The sequence below is a fragment of the Peromyscus maniculatus genome, chromosome 11, assembly GCF_049852395.1.
Source record: "Peromyscus maniculatus bairdii isolate BWxNUB_F1_BW_parent chromosome 11, HU_Pman_BW_mat_3.1, whole genome shotgun sequence".
NCBI classification, from domain to species: domain Eukaryota; kingdom Metazoa; phylum Chordata; class Mammalia; order Rodentia; family Cricetidae; genus Peromyscus; species Peromyscus maniculatus.
The window spans coordinates 10,583,886-10,605,556 of NC_134862.1; the positions used below are offsets into that span (position 1 = coordinate 10,583,886).

Below are 21,671 nucleotides of genomic sequence, written 5' to 3' on the forward strand. Positions count from 1 at the left end.
CATTTTATTTGAAGTCTCAAAGGCTAGAGAATTTACCTCCAAAGTAGTAACTATTTCCAGAGTAAATTTGCAGCTGGGAGGTGTCCGCAGCTGGAGAAGCAGCATCATTATCCAGTGTGAGGGTGACACGGTTTCTCCTGGCATTGATGCTGACAGAGTGCCACAGGCCGTCATTCAAGTCACTGCCTGCAAAAGAAACAGGAAGGGCTGGTTCACGAGGGTCAGCTCTCTCCTTGGCCTTACGGCGTAGTCTCTTTTCCTGAGCCATTTCTGACTGTTTTGGCTATGAAACAAAGGGGACAAACCCAAATGTGTGGGGCATCTGTGCCAAATAAAGGCATGCTATATATTAATTAGGATGATGATGAGTGACTGTGGAGGTAAAAGCTGAAGAAGAAGAAAAAAAACTCTTAAAACCCCTCAAAATGACACCAGCAATTATATCCCCAGATACAATTGACTTTTGGTTTTATTTTAACTGATGATTCCAAAAATCAATACCAAGACCTAGCATATCCTATGCAAGCTCTCTACCACTGGGCTTCACTGGCTCTGGTAAATTACTTAATTATACAGGGTTGATGGGGGAATGTCATTCTATATGCTGTAAAAATGTGCTGCTCTGATTGGTTGATAAATAAAGCTGTTTGGCCAATTGTGAGGCAGAATAATGTTTGGCAGTACATTCTAAAGAGAGAGAGAGGAAGGAAGAAGACAGAGCAGGGGAGACGCTGCCAGACGCTGCCAGAAGAAGGAAGATGTAAAGGTACAGGTAACCCACGAGCCACATGGCAAAGTATAGATTTATAAAAATGTGTTAATTTAAGATATAAGAACTAAATAACAAGAAGCCTGATGTGGCCATAGTTTAAAAATAATATTAACCTGTGTGTGTTTATTTGGGTCCGAGTGGCTGCAAGACCGTTGGGTGACAGAGATTTGTCCTGACTGCAGACCAGATGGGACACAGAAAAACTTTCAGCTACACAGGGTAATTGTCTTAGTTTCTTTTCCTATTGCTATGATAAAATACCCTGACAAAATTAACTCAAAGGATTTATTTCATCTCACAGTTCAAGGATATAGTCCATGGTAGCAGGGAAGTCAATCAGCAGAAGCAGCTGGTTACATCACACCCAAAATTAGGAAAGATAGAAGGATGGGATGAATGCATGCTGCTGCTCAGCTTGCCTTCTCTACTCTATAGTCTAGGATCAGATGCCCAGCCCAGAGAATGGTCCTGCCTACCATTAAGATGGGTCCTCCTATATCAACTACTATAATCCAGGGAATCCCTCACACATATTCTCAGTCTAACCTTAATTTCTGTAATCCGTCTTGAGTGTGTCTGAAGGCTTGCTCCTAGATGAATCCAGATCCCATGAAGGTGGCAATTAACATTAATCATCACCACTACACAAGGGCAGTTGCATTTAAGAGTGTAATATGCTTTGATCATATCCTCTTCAGTAGCCTACCAGCCTTCCCCATGCCCCACACTGTCTCATTCTTCAGACATGCTTGCCTCCACTTTCATGTCAGATTACTGAAGTGGACAAGGTCAGTCCCATTGTAAGGTAAAAAGAGTTTTCCACTGAAGTCAGGATCAGATTAATTGAACACTAACTGTAGAAATTTTAATATATTTAGTTGACTGTATGTGTGCGTGAGAGGGTGGGTGTATGTGCGCACACATAGAGGTCAAAGGACAATTTATGTGAATTGAATCTTTCCTTCCACTACTTGGATCCCAGGAATAGAACTCAAATGCTCAGGCTCAGCATCAAGCACCTTTACTGGCTGAACTGTCTCTCTGGACTCCAACAGTTTTTTCTAAGTTCATCATAAAATATTGTCCAAGTCACCTACATTCCCTGATCTCTGGCTCATCACCTGCACATGTGATCATACCGGTTTGGCATCACTGTTACAGGGATCAAACATAATCAGGGGACAATTCCCAGAGCATTTGGTGGGCCAAGAGTTCACTTATTAAAAGTAACTTGTCCTGATCCTTTGCCCCAGATCTCTTTCGGCTGCACTGCAACACTCACCTACCTTCCTGAGGAAGCTGCATTAGGAATTAATCATGAAGGGCCGGTTATTTCCTTTCAAAATTTTTCCATCTATGGAGACTACTGCTCAATTATGGCCCACTGAACATGGAGGGAAACGGCTCTATTGACTGCTCAGGCATCAATAACAGAACTGATACATGCTCATTGTTCAAACCATCTTCATTGTGCCTGGCTGTACACCAAGCTGCTTTCCTTCTGATTGCCTCAGTTTCCCCATCTGCAAAAGGGGAGCACTGACTGTACTTAAAGATGGCTCTAGGGATTGAAACTACTACTGTAGCTGTATGCTCAGTATGAGCATATGCACCATATGAGCCAACACTGATGGACAAAACCATGAGTCCAAAACACCCCTGAGGTGGGAAAGTACAAATGTTAACATCATATGCCTTTGTATTTTGGAATGAGCCACAGGGGCAATTGTTGGAAGGATTAAAACACTATCCTTTGACTTCCGGCCAATGAGGAAGACAATGTAATTAATAACCCAGCCAATGGACACCTAGATTGACTCTGGGCATAGCATGGCTGTTTGCACTCTTGAATTCACAGGAGCTATGATTGCCTGCATAAGATCTACACAAGGTTTGACCCACAAACACCCTGTCAGGCAGCGTGAAGAGCTTGTGACAATTCGACCCACAATGATTGCTACTCAGTTACTGGTTGCTGGATAAGAGGGCCCTTCCTTCAGAAGTGTAGCCACTATTAAGGTACCTCAGTACCTGTAACTCCCCATCCATGCTCCTGTAAACAACACTAGTGAACCTCATTGGTTATTAAAAGCAAAGCCATGAAAGCAGAAAGGGGACCAATTTGGAAGGGGAGGGGACCAAAACTAGTGGGGGGCCAGGAAAGAAAGTGAGAGTGTAATGGGGTGAATATGATCAAAATATATTATACATGTGTGTGAAACGTTATTAATGATACCGACTACACAGTTAATATATGCTAATAAAAATCAAAGACAAAGTCAACCCAACCACAAACAGTTGCACACTTGAAGCTCTGGGGGAGACAGAGATGAGAGGCAGAGGAGAAAGAGGCATTGCTAACTCCCTACACGAAGTCTAAGAATGTCTCACAGAGTAGGTAAGAGACAGCATTCAGTCCAGTGAGCAAATATTGTAGGAGACAGACAGCTGCCTGGATAACAAAGAAATAGATAATGGAAAACAGAAAGAGACAAATGAAAGAGATGGACAAGGGATGCCAGTAAAAGCAGGTGGAGAGAAACCAGTCCCCAAGGCCTCAGGTGCCAGGCTAAGAGGGTTCAGCAAGAGCGTTTCAAGCAGGGTTCTGAAGAATATTTTACGCAAATCAACTTCCTCAGAATCTCCATGAAGGGAATTTGGGCATTTGCACTAAAACAAACAAACAACAACCAAACCCCCATGATTTGAATGGGGTTGAAGAGTCAGTTCAGTGGGGCAGAATCCCTACAGTTCATGCCTGACAATCCCCCAAACCCAGCTAGAAGCTAAAGGCAGTGACACAAGCATTTATAATCCCAGGGTTCCTGTGAGGAGTAGAAGGTGGAGACAGGAGAACTTGTAAAAGCTTGGGTGCCAGCTAACCTTGCTGACACACTGAGTCTCAATCCCTTTCTCATGACAACCAATACCCAGAGGTTGTCCTCTGACTCTCCATGCATGTGGTGCCTCAATATCACTGACAGGTGCTTCACGACCTCACATAGGAACAAATGGACTTATCTCTCCCTGCCTCCCTTCCTCCCCACCCCTAACACACACACACACACACACACACACACACACACACACACACACACACACGTTTTTTTCGAGACAGGTTTTCTCTGTGTAGCATTGCTGCCTGTCCTGGCTCTCATTCTGTAGACCAGGCTGGCCTTGAACTCAGAGATCCATCTGGCTCTGCCTCCCAAGTGCTGGGATTAAAGGCATGCACCACCATCACCCGTCTCATATATATATATATATATATATATATATATATATATATATATATATATATATATTTCTAATGAATAAACAAAGATGCAAATCACTGCTGCAGAACACAGGGACCAAAGAGGGATCTTCAATTTAGGAATACCCAAGCTAGAGGAGCATTTTCTCAAAGGACAATGTAAGCCTAGAAACAGTGCTTTTCAGTCCTTTCCACGGGTGAAGATCACCCCAAGGTGACAGGATCATAGGCAAAGTGCCAGCAGAAAAAGCAGAGCCAAGGGTGAACCAGGAGCTGAACCTCCAGCTGTTTCTAGAGGAACACTTGATAGGACTTGGCAGAGGCCCCTGGAGCCTTCCCTGGGAAGCCCTGTGGGAAGAAGTCAGACACAGGCCTACTTGGCTCTGAGTCTTCAAGGCAGAGTCAGATGCTCTGAGCCTCTGAGTGGAGAATCTGCAAAGGGCAGCCTCAGTACCTAGCCTGGAGCCCAGCTGTGCTCCCACCAGGGCAGCTGTGCCCCATCTGCTCAGAGGAGCCCAGATGGCAGGGACCCACCATGTTGACAGCCAGTTCCCTCCACATCTGCTTCCTGTGGAGGGAAGACCCAGAGGCTTCTCCACCTGGTGGCCCTACCTTCTCTCACAGGCAGCTGTCAGAGACAAGCTAGGATTTGGGTCTTGGCCATGGGGACTGCGTTAATGAGATAAAACTTCTGTCAGGTGATTCCTAGGGATGAACATTTGATATTTTACAAGAGTATTTGAGGTGCAAGCCAACAGTAGGTCTGTTTTGCTTTCATTTGCATACTAATTTAAATATATTTTCACGACACATGAGGTTGTATTTGAAGGCAGACTACGAAAAGGGAGTATGATTCACCATGCAGGGTCTGGTTAGTACCGTGGACTCAAGCACTTGGCTACGCATAGCCCATAGTGGAGAAGGCTGTACACAGAGGCCACTGAGGTTCTCTCTAAGCACAGGTCTACCATCTAGCTTCATCCCAGGTGTACAGCACCAGAGGAGATGGATAAGATATAGTTTTAGGAGCCAGAGCCTTCCTTAATCTTCTCATACATGAATTCTGGTCTCTGATCCTTCCAATATTATTATACATATTTTCCTGTGTCTAATTGTGTGTGTGAATGTTTGTGTGTATGTGCATGTGTATGTGAAGGGCAGAGTTCAAGATCAGGGGCCTTCCTCAAAAACTCTCTGAAAAAAATTGTTGTGGCAAATTTTTCATTTAACGTGTAGTATGGTATTTTTGACTAGCTGAATTGTGATCACATTCCTGGGATCCTCCTATCTGTACTTCTTTGACAATGCAGTCGGGTACCATTGAACCCAGCTTTTTATGTGGATGCTGGGAATCTGAACTCAGAATCTCCTGCTTTTGCAGAAGCACTAATGAATGCATCTCTCCAGATCTTGACTTTCTTGGTTCTTTTAAGTGTTATTTATTCATTGGGTGTGTATGTATGATGTGTACATAGGGGTACACATGTGCCACAGTATGCATGTGGCAAAGTCTGAGAGAACTTTGTGGACTCAGTTCTTCCCCTTTCTGTGGACGTGGGGTTTGAATTCAGGTCATGGGATTTGTGCGAGTGCTCTGACTCCCTTTGTGATATGACAGTTTCCTATGCAATTCCCCGATTCGTGCATTCTGAGCCATGGGAAAACCCCAGCTCTTTAGAGAAATAGTAGAACAGCAAGTTTAATGGAATAAGGATCACCAGGGGAAGTTTTGGAAGTATAAATTCCTTCATATTTGTGTTACTCTCAGTGTGAATTAGTGTGAAATAATTATGCTATGCATATTTGAGAATAGACATTATCATGATTCTTTGTTCTCTATTCTCTTATGTGTACATTGGAAGTGACATTTCTGGGTTACATGATAACTCCACATGACTCCCTTTGGAGAACCACAGCAAAATTTATTAAGTAGGTTTACTAGTTTATACTTCCACTGGACCACTTGAACTTAAGATACTGATTTCATAGTTTGGATATGTGTGTGTTCTGTGTGTATGTGTGGGAGAAACAGGCACATGTATGTGCATGCTTGTGGAGGACAGAGATCAATCCCAAGTGTCTTCCTCAGCCACTCTACACCTTGATTTTTTTAATTATTTTTTTATTTTATGTGTGTGAACATTTTGCCTGCATGTATGTTTGCACACTACATGCATTCCTGGTACCCACAGAAGAGGCCATCAGATCCTCTGGAACTGGAGTTGCAGGTGGCTGTGAGCCACCATGAGGGCTCTGAGACTTGAAACTGGGTCTCTGCAGAAGTAGTTAGTAGCTTTTTAACTGCTGAGCCTCCATATCTCCAGCCCTTCTACCTTGGGTCTTGGCATAAGGTATCTCAATGGCCTTAGACTCTCTAAGCCAGCTGGGCTGGCTGGCCATCAAGCTGTCCTGGACCTTGCTTTGTAGACCAGGCTGGCCTTAAACTCAGAGATCTGCCTGCCTTTGTCTCCTCAGTGCAGGGAAGAAAGGCATGTGCCACTACCACCCAGCTATACCTACTTTTTAAGGGTGCTCCATATGCTTTACTGGATGGAGCATTTCTCCAGTCATCATGATGCTGTGAAGAAGGAAAAGCAGTCATTTGTGCTTAGGGTAGGAATGCCTTAGCATATCAGGACCAGCTGTGGCTAGAAAAGGTTATCAGTCACACACAGAGGCAGAAGGAACACAAGCCCAGGCTGGATAGATCGTGAGCCCTCCATTGTCAACCCTGATGAACCTGCAGCAGGTTTTTTCCCTACTCATTTCCTTCTACTTAAAACCCTGACATTTATCATTTCCAGGAACTTAGACATATTTTTAAATCTTTCTAAACCTGTTTCTTCCTCTGTAAAATATATACAATAGATTGGCATGACTTGGAAATTTAGGCTTCCTTTCCTCAGAAACCCCAATTCAGCTGTCTTTCCAGAATGTTATATCATCTACTCTTGAATAACAGTTCAAAGATATTTTCAATTTTTGAGAGAACCAAGAAGGGGATATAGAGAGAAATAAATGAATAAAACAACCTTGAAATGCCAAATGAGTGGTAAAAGAATGTATTGTAACTACTGGGACTATTATACTCTACTGCCTGAGCCACCCTTTTCTTGGACACCATTGTCTATCTATCATCACATGAGAATAGCTCTTCCTTGTATATAGTAGACTGGATTACCACATTAGTTAATGTGGCATTCTTTTCCTCCACATTTTTGTATGCTTGTGTGTTTGTGTATCTATGCACATGTGTGAGGATGTGCATAGAAATATGCATGTTCATGTGGAAGCCAGAAGTCTGTATCAGATACTTTCTCATCCACTTTTCACCTTAATTTTTGAAACAGGTTCTTACTGAACCTATATATAGCTCACTGGTTGATTCTACAAGAAAGATTGCCAGTATTCTTTGGGGATCCTTGCCTCTTCCCCTCTCCCCCTCTGCCCCTCTGCCCCTCTGCCCCTCTGCCCCTATACTCCTATGCCCCTCTGCCCCTCTGCCCCTCTGCCCCTCTGCCCCTCTGCCCCTCTGCCCCTCTGCCCCTCTGCCCCTCTGCCCCTCTGCCCCTCTGCCCCTCTGCCCCTCTGCCCCTCTGCCCCTCTGCCCCTCTGCCCCTCTGTCCCTCTCCCCCTCTGTCCCTCTCCCCCTCTGCCCCTCTGCCCCTCTGCCCCTATACTCCTATGCCCCTCCGCCCCTCTTATTCTCTGCCTTTGACTCCTTGGTACTATGAAACAGATGTGATGGTTCACCTGATATCTACACCTTGGTATTAGGGATCAAAGTCAGGACTTCAAGCTTGTAATATATGCTCTGTACCTGCTAAGTCCTTCCTCCCATCCTTCTGATGCTTTTATTCTTATCTCCACTGCTGGGTTCCCTGACTGTCACTCTCTGTCCTACTTTCTGCCTCCTTCTGGTATAGGCCACCCAGGTATATAAAAAACAGAGGTTCTATTTATTTATATATTTTTATTTTGTGTGGGGCTGTGGATCAAAGCTGGGACCTTGTAACTACCAAGAAAGTTCAGTCTGGTACCATTAAGCTGTATCCCTGCCCTTGGTTTTTAGACAAAGTCATACTGCTGCCCAAGCCAGCCTCAAACTCATGATTTTCCTATGTCTGCCTCTTAGTGCTGAGATTACAGACATCTGCCATCATACCTAGCCAAGGAGGAAGCTTGTTATGACATCAATGCACATGCCCCTAAGGTGCATTGTGGAGGCAGAGAATGAAACCTCTTACTTGTCTTACAACTTCTCATAATGTGGAGTGTCTCTTCCCAGTTCTGTCTACTGAATCTTGAACTCTGTGCTCAATCAGACAGCTTGTTGTGGAGTAATGGTGCTTGGCTCTGTGTTTATTGGCCCTCATTAATGTGATTTTCTTATCAATGTGACTAACTTTAATAAGTCAAATATGCACAAGTTATCACAGCTGCTGAGAGTTCAATAGTGTCACAACCATATCAACCTGCACAAGACCTGTGCAAGACTGAGACCATCAACACTCCATCATTGAGCTGGGAGGGTCTTCTAGGCAGTTATCAATGCAGCGGAGGGGAGGAGACTATATTTTCAGTGGTGTAGTCACTGGTAAGTTTCTCATGCTCCTGTGAATTACCTGTCATACATGTTCCTGTAAGCAATCCTCCTTAAAGTTATTGGTCCACATAAAAAGAAGACATGAGCATATAGAGGACCATTTGGAAGAGGAACTGGTCCAGTGGGAGTGGGAGGAACAAAACAGGACAGTGGGGAAAACATGATAAAAATACCTACATGCATGTATGAAAATGTAGTAATGGAGCCCTCATCACAGGCTAATGAACAATTAAAGAAAATCATACAAACAAAGAAACCAGACAATAGGTTTCTCTTAAATACACTGGTCCTTAGCAATTCCTTATAAATGTTTGTAACATCCACTGTCTGATCCACTCATTTGGGTCATGTTATTTACGGCCTTGTGTTCTTAATTAACAATTTGTCTGTGTAAGCCTTCTGTCCCCAGTGCAATGAAAAGTAGCTAGGGGTCAGAGTGTGGGTCATGTTCTTGCATCTCCTCGGGCACCGCCACGGCCACGGCCTGCCCTCTCCAAATGCTCCTTGATTGATGGGACATCCAAGCAGCTGAAACTCCACTGCCAAATGTCAGCAGCAGGTTCTCTCAATGCATTGTCTATAAATGACAGGCTCAAGCTTTTTTAATTGTGCAAGCCTGGCTCATAATTCAAGGCACGATGGATGTGGAAGCCTTTGGTCAGTGTATGAGAGGGTAACCATCTGGTGTTGTCATCATCGGTATCTGACACAAAAACTGAGGTTGAATGTGACACTGCTGGTCTTCTAGTACAGACCTGAATTGTACAGTTTTAATTACTGCATGGTAAAGTTACGTTCAAGCCTGAGACCATTCCCATCCCCCAAGATACCCTTCATCCCTAACCAGTCCTGCTTCCTCTGTACTGGTCCTGTTCTGAAATTTGCTCTCCAGATATCCTGAGTTCTCAGGGACTCTTAAATGGCTGTTTTCATCCCAAGTCTCTTTTCTGATTAGAGCACCCTTCTCCTCCTTAATTGCCTGGTCAGATTCTATTCATTATAGAGAAGAAATGGAAAGATTTTCTTCCTTCTCACATCATGTGTCTTTCTGTGTCTTCCCTGTAGCCTTTGCCTCTATACCTCACCATCAAATAATACAGAGGATCTGCTGGGGAATGCAGCTTCCATCCAACCTCCATGTAGACACCTGTGCAGAATACAGGCTTCTAGAGCTTAAATTAATGAGAAGCAAGTAGAATTATACAAAGGAATTACCAAAGTGGAAACTCAGAAACTGGAAGGGAAGTAATGACATGTGTGGCCACTGGATTATTCTGCTTTAATAATAATAGTGATAATAATCTAATTCCCTGAGATCCATGCTGGAGTAAACATGGAGAAACAGAAGTGGACTAAGAAACTCAGCTTTGTTATTTCCAATTCTCAAACCTGAGAAAGCTACAGAAATGCCAGAGACCACTAGGCTGGTATTTCCAGCTTGAGCTTGATGACTCGTATCCTAAATAGCTTTAACTGTCAACTTGACACGGTCTGGAGTCATCTGAGAAGGGGGGTCTTGGTTGAAGGATTGCTGTGAACAGGTTGACTCATATGAATGTTTGTGGGAGTGTCTTGTGTGTTGATTGACACAGGTAGATCCAGTCTACTGTAGGAGGTTCCATTCCCTGGACATATGTCCTTAGCATGATCCAGACAGTGAGCTGGTAAGTAGGATCCTTTCATAATTTCTCCTTCAGGTTCCTGTTTGAATTCTTGAGTTGATTTCCATCAAAGACAGACTATATGATTTATAAGCTAAAGTGAACCCTTTCTGCTCCTACATTGCTTTTGGTTAGAGTGTTTTCTCACAGCAACAGATTTAAAACTTTACATCTCCAAAGTCCAGTAACCACTTTTCTCAATTTCTCAATGTAGAATGTCTCTTCACAGTTCTGTCTACTGAATCTTGAACTTTGTGCTCGTTCAGAGAGCTTGCTGTGACAGTCATGGCACTTGGCTCTGTGTTTATTTGCCCTCATTAATGGAATTTTCTTATCAACATGATTTTAGCTAAAACACTCAGCCATTAATGATAATTTAATTGAAGCTGAGGATGAGGTTCCTAGACTCATCATGCTTACTTGATATGCAGATGGAGGCGAGATACAATGGCTTACATAAAAGGGTGCAGTATTAGGGGAGCCACTGTTAATTGCAAGGCTGTAGACTCTAACCATCTGGCCACTAGTATTAACCAGGGAGAACACTTCCATCCTGTATCACGGCCAACTCTCATCCCTTAGCTTCAGTGGCTTGTAATTCATTGATGCTTCCACTGAGTACATCTCCTTCTTAGGTTTGACATACTCTACAGCATACAATTGCTCTAATGCAAAGGTTTATTAAAATCCCTACTAGCTCTTTTCCCTTTTAAAATTCAACCTCATTCATTTATTGTGTGGTGACTGTAGATTAAAATATTGGATGTCATGAGCCAAAAGAGATTTCCTCTCCTCTAAATTATTTATCTCAGGCATTTTCTCATAACACCATAATGCTAACTAACAAAAGATTACCAGAATCATACTTAAATACTTGTCTCCTAATTTTTGATAGATGACCAAAAGGTATAGATGTGTGTGCTCTGGTACAAACAACACCTCCATTGCAAAACCATGTTATGAAACTTGCAAAGTTCCATTTTCTTATTCTATTTGTTACAGTAAAATATTGGATTTGAGAAGCATGGAATCTTAGCTCTTAGAGATTCTAGTATCTCTCAGTAACATTCTCAGTGGGGCCAGACCTTCAACACAGCTCTCCAGAGTATAGTTAAGATTCAAAATTTGAAGAACCTACTTTAAATCATACTAGACTACTAAGTGTGCTTGACTGTGTGAGCATGCCTATTTTGGCAGAGGACTTTTAGAACCTGGAGCATATTCTAACTGTGCTTAATGCAGAAGAGCTGAAGGAGCTGATACCATATCCTGTAGGCAGAAAATAAGACTGAGCTATAATCAGGGGTTTTGAAGATGAGACAACTGTGCTTAGAGGTGAGGGTTTTCATATTATTTTAAGGAATTTGGCACTGGCTACACATCATCAGGTTATCTTGGCCCATAGTCTACCAACAACTCTTGATTTGCTGACCTTCTTAAAAATATTAAGGGTTGGAGTTGACTTAAGTTGTCTCTTTGAGGGACTGTATACAGGGTTAGCCAAAGTGGTCATGGTTCTAAAATATTCTTTCCTTTTGGTGACAAAGGACAAAGATGTTTACAGGACTGGACTTCCTTGGCTCTGAAGCCAAACAAAGCCTTGATCAACAGTGCCCTGGCCAAAAGGCTTGAGCTCTTGCTCTTGGCTGTGACTCTGTCTTCAGTGGGGAGAGAAAAACACTACAATAAAAAATTATTTTGAGAGCTGAGGTTTTGTACTTCCTTTTTGTCCTATTCTTGCCACCTTGAGTTTTCCCATAAGAAAAGTAAAAATCCCATGAAGTGCTCATGTCTTTGAAGGGAATCACAGCCTTGCTATTTTTCCTTTTCTATTATTTAATGTTTTATATGACATTCAAAGCTGTTCCCTGAAGTCTTGTTTATAAAATGAACCAAGGGCTTTCTCTTACTTTTGGGAACCATCCTGTTCCCTTGGTATTCAGCTTGGACAATACCAGCTTCTATTCTAAGCATCTCTTTGAGAGCTTTTAAAATAGCCTTAAAGATATGGTATAGGTCTGAACATAGGGCCAAATAGGTGCCATGCATGGATGAGGTCCTCAGTGGTCTCATAAATCTAGATGAGGCAGCACTATCAGGATTCCCAGTAGTCCAATAACAAATTTGGGGGAGGGAATGAGAAAACTTCTGGAAGCTCATGGGCTAGCTAGCCTTGTATACACAACAGATAATAAGAAGATCCTGTCTCAAACAAGGTGAAAGTGAGGACTGAAACACAATATAGTCCTCCGACTTCCACACATATACTGTGGTACACACATTCCTGCAGTCCACACATGAACACACAAAGAACAGAATCACAGAATCACACCTATAAAAGATTAAAATGATAGATTGTGAGCGTAGCATGGCAATTCATCCATGTAACTCCAGTACTCAGGCAAGAAGATTTAGAATTCAAGGATAGCTGGGCTATATAGCAAGGTCCCATTTTGAAAGGAAGAAAGTCAGGAAGGAAGGAAGGAAGGAAGGAAGGAAGGAAGGAAGGAAGGAAGGAAGGAAGGAAGGAAGGAAGGAAGGAAAAAGAAAGGAAGGAAGAAAGGAAGGAAGAATAGGGAAGGGAAGGGAAGTGAAGAGGGAAGAGGAGGGATGAAATAAGGAATAGGAGGAAAGGGGAGAAAGGGTGAGAGAAGAAGAAGAAGATAGAAGGGTAGAGAAGTGGAGGCTAGAGGAGAGAAGGAGAGAGGAGGAAAGAGAAGAAAGAAGAAAAAGCAAAGGGAATGATATATGTTCCTAGGAGAACATGTGCTGAGACTTCAGGTCCACACAGCCTTGTGTCTCCACAGTGCATGGCAGTCTGTGGGGAGCAGTTAGTAGAAGACAGTGAGTCAGGAACACAACAAGTAAGAAGCCCAAGTGCCTTTTTCTCATAGGAGCTTTGCCTAAATAGACTTTCCAGTCCTGAGTGGACTCAGCCAGACTCCTGCTGGACTGTGATGCTATGAGTGTGTTCTCTATGCCTATGTTGTTTCTGGGTCTCAGAATGTGGACAGAGGTACAAAGGCCTGAAATGGAAATAGCTCTGTGGTAGGGGTCAAAGTCCCTGGAAGAGGGTTAGCTCTTTCTGAGGTAGATTTCATGTTACCTAAGTCTTCATCATAGATGATAATCCCACTGCAGAATCATTGGAAATAAAAAGTATCTAAGATGGCATATTGATAGATCACTAGGGAAGGTACCTGCTATTGACACATGAGGACTTGAATGTAGAGTGCCAAAACACATGTAAAAACTGAGCTTAGAACCCCAGGCCTATAACACCAGCACTGGGGATGGAGACAAGTGGGTCATGGGGGTTCGCTGGCTAGTCAATCTAGTCAACCCAGTGAGCTCCATGGTAAATCGCCCTTGCTTCAAAAAACTATGGTGGAGGGCAATAGAAGAAGACACTTAATGTCCAGCCATGACATCCACATGCATACACCACATACATGGTGTCTGACATAACACATGTCGTACAAAATTCTCACTGACTCTATATTGATATATTATTGATATATTAATCTACACATGACATTGAATAGCAAACTCAGTTAATATAGATTACATTTCTATTTTTTAAAAAAAGAGGAAATGTTCCTGCCATCTTGTATGAATTTCAGCTAATTACAGAATGAGCTCACTGAATAAAACATCTGGGAAAGAAAGACACAACTTTAGATCCTATAAATAGCATGTTTCTTATTTGTTATACATGTTATTTAAGGAACTGACAGTCAAAACAATGAATCTTAGTAATTCAAGTCTAAATGTGCCCTTGTTCTGTTTGACTTCACTGTCTTTTTTTTTTTTTTTTTTGTCAAGGACAAGTGCATAGGATGAATTGTGAACTTGATAGGATCTATAATCATTTCAGAGGCAAGCTTCCAGGCACATCTGATCTGTGAGAGATATCTTGGTTAGAATAGACTTTGTGTATGTCTATGGCAGTTACTTTGATTAGGTGGGAATATCCTCCCACTGTGGGTGGCATCATTCCTTAGGTTGGGATCTCAAACCATATAAAAGAGCAAGTGAGTTAACCACAAGCAAGCACTCATCTCTCTGCTTCCTGACAGTGGATACAATGCGACCATCACCATCAATCAAGCCCTCACTGCCATGCCTTCTCCACCGTGATAGACAACAACCTGAAACTGAGGCAAAACAAGCATTCCTCCCTATGTTTCTTTACTTGCAGTATTTTATCACAGCAACAGGAAGGAAACTGACCCGGAGAGAGCACGGTCTGATCCCTAAAATTCCTGTCACTTTTTCTACAATTTCTTGGAGAAGGAACAAATAGGCCAAACCTGTCCAGTATTTTCAGCGAAATCACCAAAAATGACATATTGCAATCTAAATGAAAGGTCTTGGTGAATGCCATTTTGATTCCTTGAGCTCACCATCTAATTCATAAATATTTCTTCAAGATGTGCGAGTATTAAAAATATCCTTAGCCGGGCGGTGGTGGCGCACGCCTTTAATCCCAGCACTCGGGAGGCAGAGCCAGGCGGATCTCTGTGAGTTCGAGGCCAGCCTGGGCTACCAAGTGAGTCCCAGGAAAGGCGCAAAGCTACACAGAGAAACCCTGTCTCGAAAAACCAAAAAAAAAAAAAAAAAAAAATATCCTATCATGAAGTTTGATGAATCTCAGTGATAAAGTCTAGCCTGATCAGCAGTGCCCACACAATACTTACTAGATCTAACATCATCTCCTTGATAGAGAAATGGGGTCCTGTATCTCTCTTAATACTCACATGTATGGCTCTTTCAAGAAAAGAGATGAAGAAAAAAAATACAAGTCAGGCAGTATACTCTTTCTCAAATTCCATCCCCCCAAACAATAGAATTCAGATTCTTCCTATGCAGGGATTTTATTTATTTGACAAGTCTTTCTCTTACTTTCAGGGAAAAAGTCCCCAAATATCTTGGAAATGCAGTGCTCTAGGAAAAGAAATGTAAGTAGAAAGGTAGCAGATAGCTCTGTGCTTTCCTTCCCACAAGAATCAATTTCCCTCTAAGACAGAGATACAAGAAACCCTGACCTAGTCACAGGTAGCTCTGGATACCCTGAGCTATTAATAAATAGTGTCACATTCTGCTTTTCAAGGCACATCATGTGTCAAGGGGAGACTTACTGGCTCTTAGAGCTTTCTGAAATGAAGGCTCATTAGATAAGAAGTCTGAGCATCATGAGGACCTAATGTGAAACCTTCTGTATATCAAAAGCCTCTGTAACCCCAACTCTATGGAAGGTGGAGACAGGAGGATCCTGGGCCTTGGTGGCTGGCAGCTTAATTCCAGGTTTAGTGAGAGATCCTGTCTCAAAGAATAAAGCAGAGTGACAAAGCAGGTGCCCTGTAGTCCTCTCTGACCTCTGTATATGTGTAAAGGCACATACAGGCATGCACACACACACACACACACACACACACACACACACACACACACACACACACACACACAAATATGTACACACACACAGTTTACTGACATAATTGCCATTTATGTATATATTATTTTACTCTCTCATCAAGCAAGAAAGCCCTCAAAAGGAGCTCTTATTTTCAAAGTAAATTTGTTTAGAACTTTAACGCAAGAAAAATCTATAATGCTCACTTTGCCTTTTTAGTCCTCTCATTCTTTCCAGGTAGAAAAATGTGAGAACAAATAATTTCTTAGTCCTTTTGAAGGACACATTAAGAGATTCACATTTTGTAAAGTATAGGAAAATGCTCTTGGGGAAAGAATTATAGGCTAGTCTCTAACAGAAGCTTTACTTTTTAAATTACGCATTTAACTTCCTTCCACTTGGTTCAGCACTGGGGACATATATATGAAATGATACAATTATTTTTTCGCCCTTGAAGCTGGGTAAACCAGAAACTCATACCAGCCTCTCTCTCAGCCCAAAGTGTGTGTAAATGGACTAATATGTGCTTAATAGTAGAAGCATTCCTGGATTCTTTAGAGGACCCACCACCAGGGCCTATATCATAGTGAGACTGCATTTGTGAACCAAGGCCTACAAATCTCTGTGCTCAAATATTTTACCAATTAGTGAGAGACAGCTCAGTGCCTTGTCACTTTTTTATTCTCCAAATAAGGAGGATCGTGGCTTAAATTTTATAACTGTGAACATGAAAAATATTATCATTCAAAGTGAATAACTCACCTCTATTAGCAGGAATATAATAAATATTAGAAAGTGCCTCTGAGTGCAGATTCACCCACAGCTTTTACAATCCTATGAGATAAGGCCCTTCACTCAGTATGGAGGATTTGGGTATTTATTAATCAACTTCTCAATGCTATGCTAAGTGTTTCAGGTACACTTTTCTCATTAATGGTGTGTGTTTGTGTGAGGGAAGGTTTCACATGCATATATGACCACATACATGAAAATCAGAAGACAGTCTTAGGTGTCACCTTAACGAACACAATTTACCTCCTTTGAGACAAGGTCTCTCACTGGCCTGGTGCTTACTGATTAAGCTAAATTAGCCGGCCAGCAAGTTCTAGGGATCCACCTGTCCCCAATCACCCCAGGATGGGATTACAAGTGTATGCCACCATGGCCAGCTTTTTATGGAGTTTTGGGGTCAATGGCAGGTCCCTCTGTTTCAAATGAAAACACTCTTCTGACTGAGACATCTTTGAAGCCTTGAAAGTAGAATTAGCCCACTTAATCATGAACTGGACTTAATTGTTGGCATAGGGTGAATGGGATATGACAGAAATCATAGGTTACCATGTCCAAGATTAGGTTACAAAAAGACTATTTATTTTTATTTGGGGAGTTGTCATTATTATTATTGACTGACAATTTGACAGGCTCTAGAATCAACTCAGGGCATGTCTGTGAGAGAGTTTCTACACTGTGTTAATTGAGGTAGGAAGACTGACCATCAGTGTGGGTGGCACCATTCCACTGGCTGGAGTCCTAGACTGATTAAAAAGAAGAAAGTGAGCTAGGCATTCATTGCTCTCTGTTTCTGGACTGCAGATTCAATGTGCCCAGTCAGGTGCCTCAAGCTCCTGCCACCAGGACTGTGCCCTCAAACTACAAGCTGAAATAAATTCTTCTGTCTTGAAGTTGCAGTGAGAGACCCTGTTTCAAGGTGGAGAGTGATAGAGCAGGACATGAAATGACCTCCAGTGACCTCGTGTGTACACTGCCCCACCATACATACACACTTGAGGCTTTCCCATGGCCTGACCAGACTGACTATTATATTATAATATTTAATATTTAACTTGATTTTATCTACTCTATTAGAGTAACAAAATTCATGAACCAATGAGAAAAAGACTGCCATCCAAACAGAGAATAATACATTATAGTGAAATTTGTGGTGGATGATGGTCTACAGCACTACAATGGAAGATTTGACTTGGATTATTTATATTCAGATTTCTCACAGGGTCTGTTGACTGATCCCAGATACCTCAGCCTCAAACTTGTCACATGGTCCAACCTCATTCAGTACTTGCCATCTAAGAAAAACATGCTACTTGATGCTACTTGATGACCAGAAGATACCCATAATGGAAAATGTGGGAAAAGGTTATATTCTTCCATGTTTAAGAAATTCAGCTTAGCCATTCTAACAGGTGTAAGGTGGTATCTCAGAGTCGTTTTGATTTGCATTTCTCTGATGATTAAGGATGTTGAGCATTTCTTTAAATGTCTTTCAGCCATATGTAGTTCTTGTTTTGTGAATTCTCTGTTTAGCTCTTTAGCCCATTTTTTAATTGGACTGTTCAGTGCTTTGATGTCTAGTTTCTTGAGTTCTTTATATATTGTGGAGATCAATCCTCTGTCAGATGTGGGGTTGGTGAAGATCTTTTCCCAATCTGTTGGCTGTCTTTTTGTCTTATTGACTGTGTCTTTTGCCCTGCAAAAGCTTCTCAGTTTTGAGAGGTCCCATTTATTAATGGTTGTGTTCAGGGTCTGTGCTGTCGGTGTTTTATTTAGGAAATGGTCTCCAGTGCCAATGCGTTCAAGAGTGCTTCCTATCTTCTTTTCTATTAAGTTTAGTGTAACTGGATTTATGTTTAGATCTTTGATCCACTTGGACTTGAGTTTTGTGCATGGTGACAGATATGGATCTATTTGTAATCTTTTACATATTGACATCCAGTTATGCCAGCACCATTTGTTGAAGATACTTTCTTTGTTCCATTGTATAGTTTTGGCTCCTTTGTCAAAAACCAGGTGTTCATATGTGCATGGATTAATGTCAGGGTCTTCAATTCGATTCCATTGGTCCGTATGTCGGTTTTTATACCAGTACCAAGCTGTTTTTATCAAAAACACCAATGACAACCAATGTTGGAGAGGATGTGGAGCAAAGGGAACACTCCTCCACTGTTGGTGGGAATGTAAACTTGTACAACCACTATGGAAATCAGTATGGCGGTTTCTCAGAAAATTAGGAATCAAACTACCTCAAGACCCAGCCATCCCACTCTTGGGCATATACCCAAAGAATGCTGATACATACCATAAAGATACATGCTCAGCTATGTTCATAGCAGCACTATTTGTAATAGCCAGAACCTGGAAACAACCTAGATGCCCATCAACGGAAGAATGGATGAAAAAAATGTGGTACATATACACAATGGAGTACTACTCAGCAGAGAAAAACAATGAAAGCATGAAATTTGCAGGCAAATGGATGGAACTAGAAAATATCATCCTGAGTGAGGTAACCCAAACCCAGAAAGACAGTTATGGTATGTACTCACTCATTGGTGGATTCTAGATATAAAATGAACAATCAGACCACAACCCATAGAACCATAGAGGCTATATATATATAGCATGGAGGTCCGTAGGACGACTGTGGCATATAATAAATTTCAGTTTTACTCAATTATTGAAAAAAAATAGCCAAATGAATGGAAACACATGAACTATGAACCAAAGACTGAGGGGCTCCCAGCTGGATCAGGCCCTCTGAATAGGTGAGACAGTTGATTGGCTTGATCAGTTTGGGAGGCATTTAGGCAGTGGGACCAAGTCCTGTGCTCATTCCATGAGTTGGCTGTTTGAAACCAGGAACTTATGCAGGGACACTTGGCTCAGTCTGGGAGGAAGGGACTGGACCTCCCTGGACTGAGTCTACCAAGTCGATCACAGTCCTCGGGGGAGGACTTGTCCTGGAGGAGATGGGAATGGAGGGTGGGCTGGGGGTAAGGGGAGGGCGTGGGAGGGGGGAGAATAGGGGAACCCATGGCTGATATGTAGAACTGAATGGTATTGTAAAATAAAAAATATATATCACAAAAAAAAAGAAAAGAAAAGAAAAAAAAAAAAAAAAAAAGAAATTCAGCTTAGAGGTTAGAGAGGCAGCTTTTTACTTCAATGTGCACATTTCCACACAAGTGAGATATACACAACATGCAATACACACACACACACACACACACACACACACACACACACACACTAAAAAATGAGAGAAATGCAAATGGAAGATCTGGAGTACTGAAAAACAGAATTGTCTGCAGATCTATACCATTGAGATTGAGAATCCACACAAGAATAAGAAGATGACCAAGTCAATAAAGTGATTGTTATACACAAGCTTGAGGACTTGAGTTCAGATTCACAGAAGTTATATAAAAAAAGTCACCATGTGCTGATTAGTATTTGTAACTCCAGCTCTTAGGAGTCAGACACAGGAGGATTTCTGGATCTTACCAAACATTCAGCCTGTTATACTTGGCAAGTTACAGGCCAGTGAAAATCCCAGTTTCAAAAACATAAGTAAGGAAAGAAAGAAAGAAAGAGAGAGAGAGAGAGAGAGAGAGAGAGAGAGAGAGAGAGAGAGAAAGGAAGGAAGGAATGAAAGAAGGAAAGAAAGGAGGGAGAGAGGGAGGGAGGAAGGGAGGGAGGGAGGGAGGGAGGGAGGGAGGGAGGAAGGTAGATGGCATAAATAAGTAAAGGCTGAGAGACAATACTCAACACTGACTTTTACTGTCTACTACATATGCACACATGCAGTCATATCTGCACACACAAGCATGCTTGAGGGCACATACACAGAGGCCAACAGACACACACACACACACACACACACACACACACACACACACACAGAGAGAGAGAGAGAGAGAGAGAGAGAGAGAGAGAGAGAGAGAGACAGAGACAGAGACAGAGACAGAGACAGAAAGAGAGAGAGAGAAGGCTGTGTTTCCCAGATTTCAGCCAATTTATGACCATTTAGAAAAGTTTCATCATTTCTTGAGGCCACACATAACAGTATATATACTTAATAACTTTAAAATGCATTTAAGAAATACAATTGTTAAAGCTCACTAATTAATATGAAATAGAACATAGGGACTATAAAGAAAAATCCCCAAGATCTTATAGAAATATGACATGGAAGCCAGACAAATTCTAAACAAATTGTCAGCTCTATCATTTTGAAACATGTGATTCTGGAGACATTTTTGTAACCTGCCATTTGCTAATGTGTAAAGTTTGAAAAATAGCCTTTTCCTGGAGTGACTATGGTAAAGACAATACTCAATGTGAGAGATCTCTACACAGAACTAAGCAGACCACTCCATAGATTGTATAGAGGGTGCTAAATACTCCTGGATAGAAAATCTCACAGCCACTTTCATGATAATCCTACAGCGAAACAACTGAGAGATTTGTGTAAGTACACATGGTTAATTAAGACTGCTTCTGTTTGTCTAATTAATGCATGAGAGGCAGAGCAAGCTTCTTCATATTTATAGTCAACTTGCCACCATAGACCACCCTTCATCCCTAAGTATGAACTGGTGTGTTTTAGGCAGAAACTCAACCTTGGTTGACTTAGGTTGAAGAAATACCATTATAAAGTAAAGAAAAGTGAGGGAGAGAGGTGGAAGGTGAAGCAGGAAAGGAAAGGGGGGGTAGGAGAGAAGGAGGAAAAGAGGAAGAAAGTAAGACAGATAAGGAAGGGAAAGGAGGGTAGGGGGATTAAATGGAAGTCTGCAATGACTGTACCTGTAAGGATTTCAGTTCCATGTCCTGCCTCTTTCTTAATCAGGAGCCTCAGAGTCCCACCCTCCAGCATGAGCATCAGGGTCCCTGAGCCTTCAGAGAGCTCTGTGGACAGAAGCAGACCATCCCTGTTCCATGTTCGAAACTGGAAACTCACTGACAGTCCATCAATCTGGGGGGTGCCGGGCAGCAGCAAATAACTGCCTCTGGAGTTGACAAATGTGATGGGGACTATCTGTGGTTCTGAGCAGGAAAAAGTGACATTGCCCTGAAAAACAATAAAAAAGCAAACATATAAAAGACATTTTTTATTCCACAATCTGACAGTCAGTATAAACAACTACACAGCGCTGACCTTAATT

At 42.0% G+C, this 21,671-nt stretch overlaps 1 protein-coding gene across 1 annotated transcript in view; it reads right to left on the bottom strand.

Moving 5' to 3' along the window:
- The window catches only part of LOC102910446 (contactin-associated protein like 5-1), a 925,656-nt gene that overhangs the window by 391,047 nt on the left and 512,938 nt on the right, over positions 1 to 21,671 (bottom strand). The window contains exons 8-9 of the mRNA XM_076547182.1: positions 21,313 to 21,577; positions 37 to 186 (exon numbers count right to left, since the gene is read on the bottom strand). Coding sequence (XP_076403297.1) covers positions 37 to 186; positions 21,313 to 21,577 — 415 coding nt within the window. The remainder of the gene's footprint in view (positions 1 to 36; positions 187 to 21,312; positions 21,578 to 21,671) is intronic.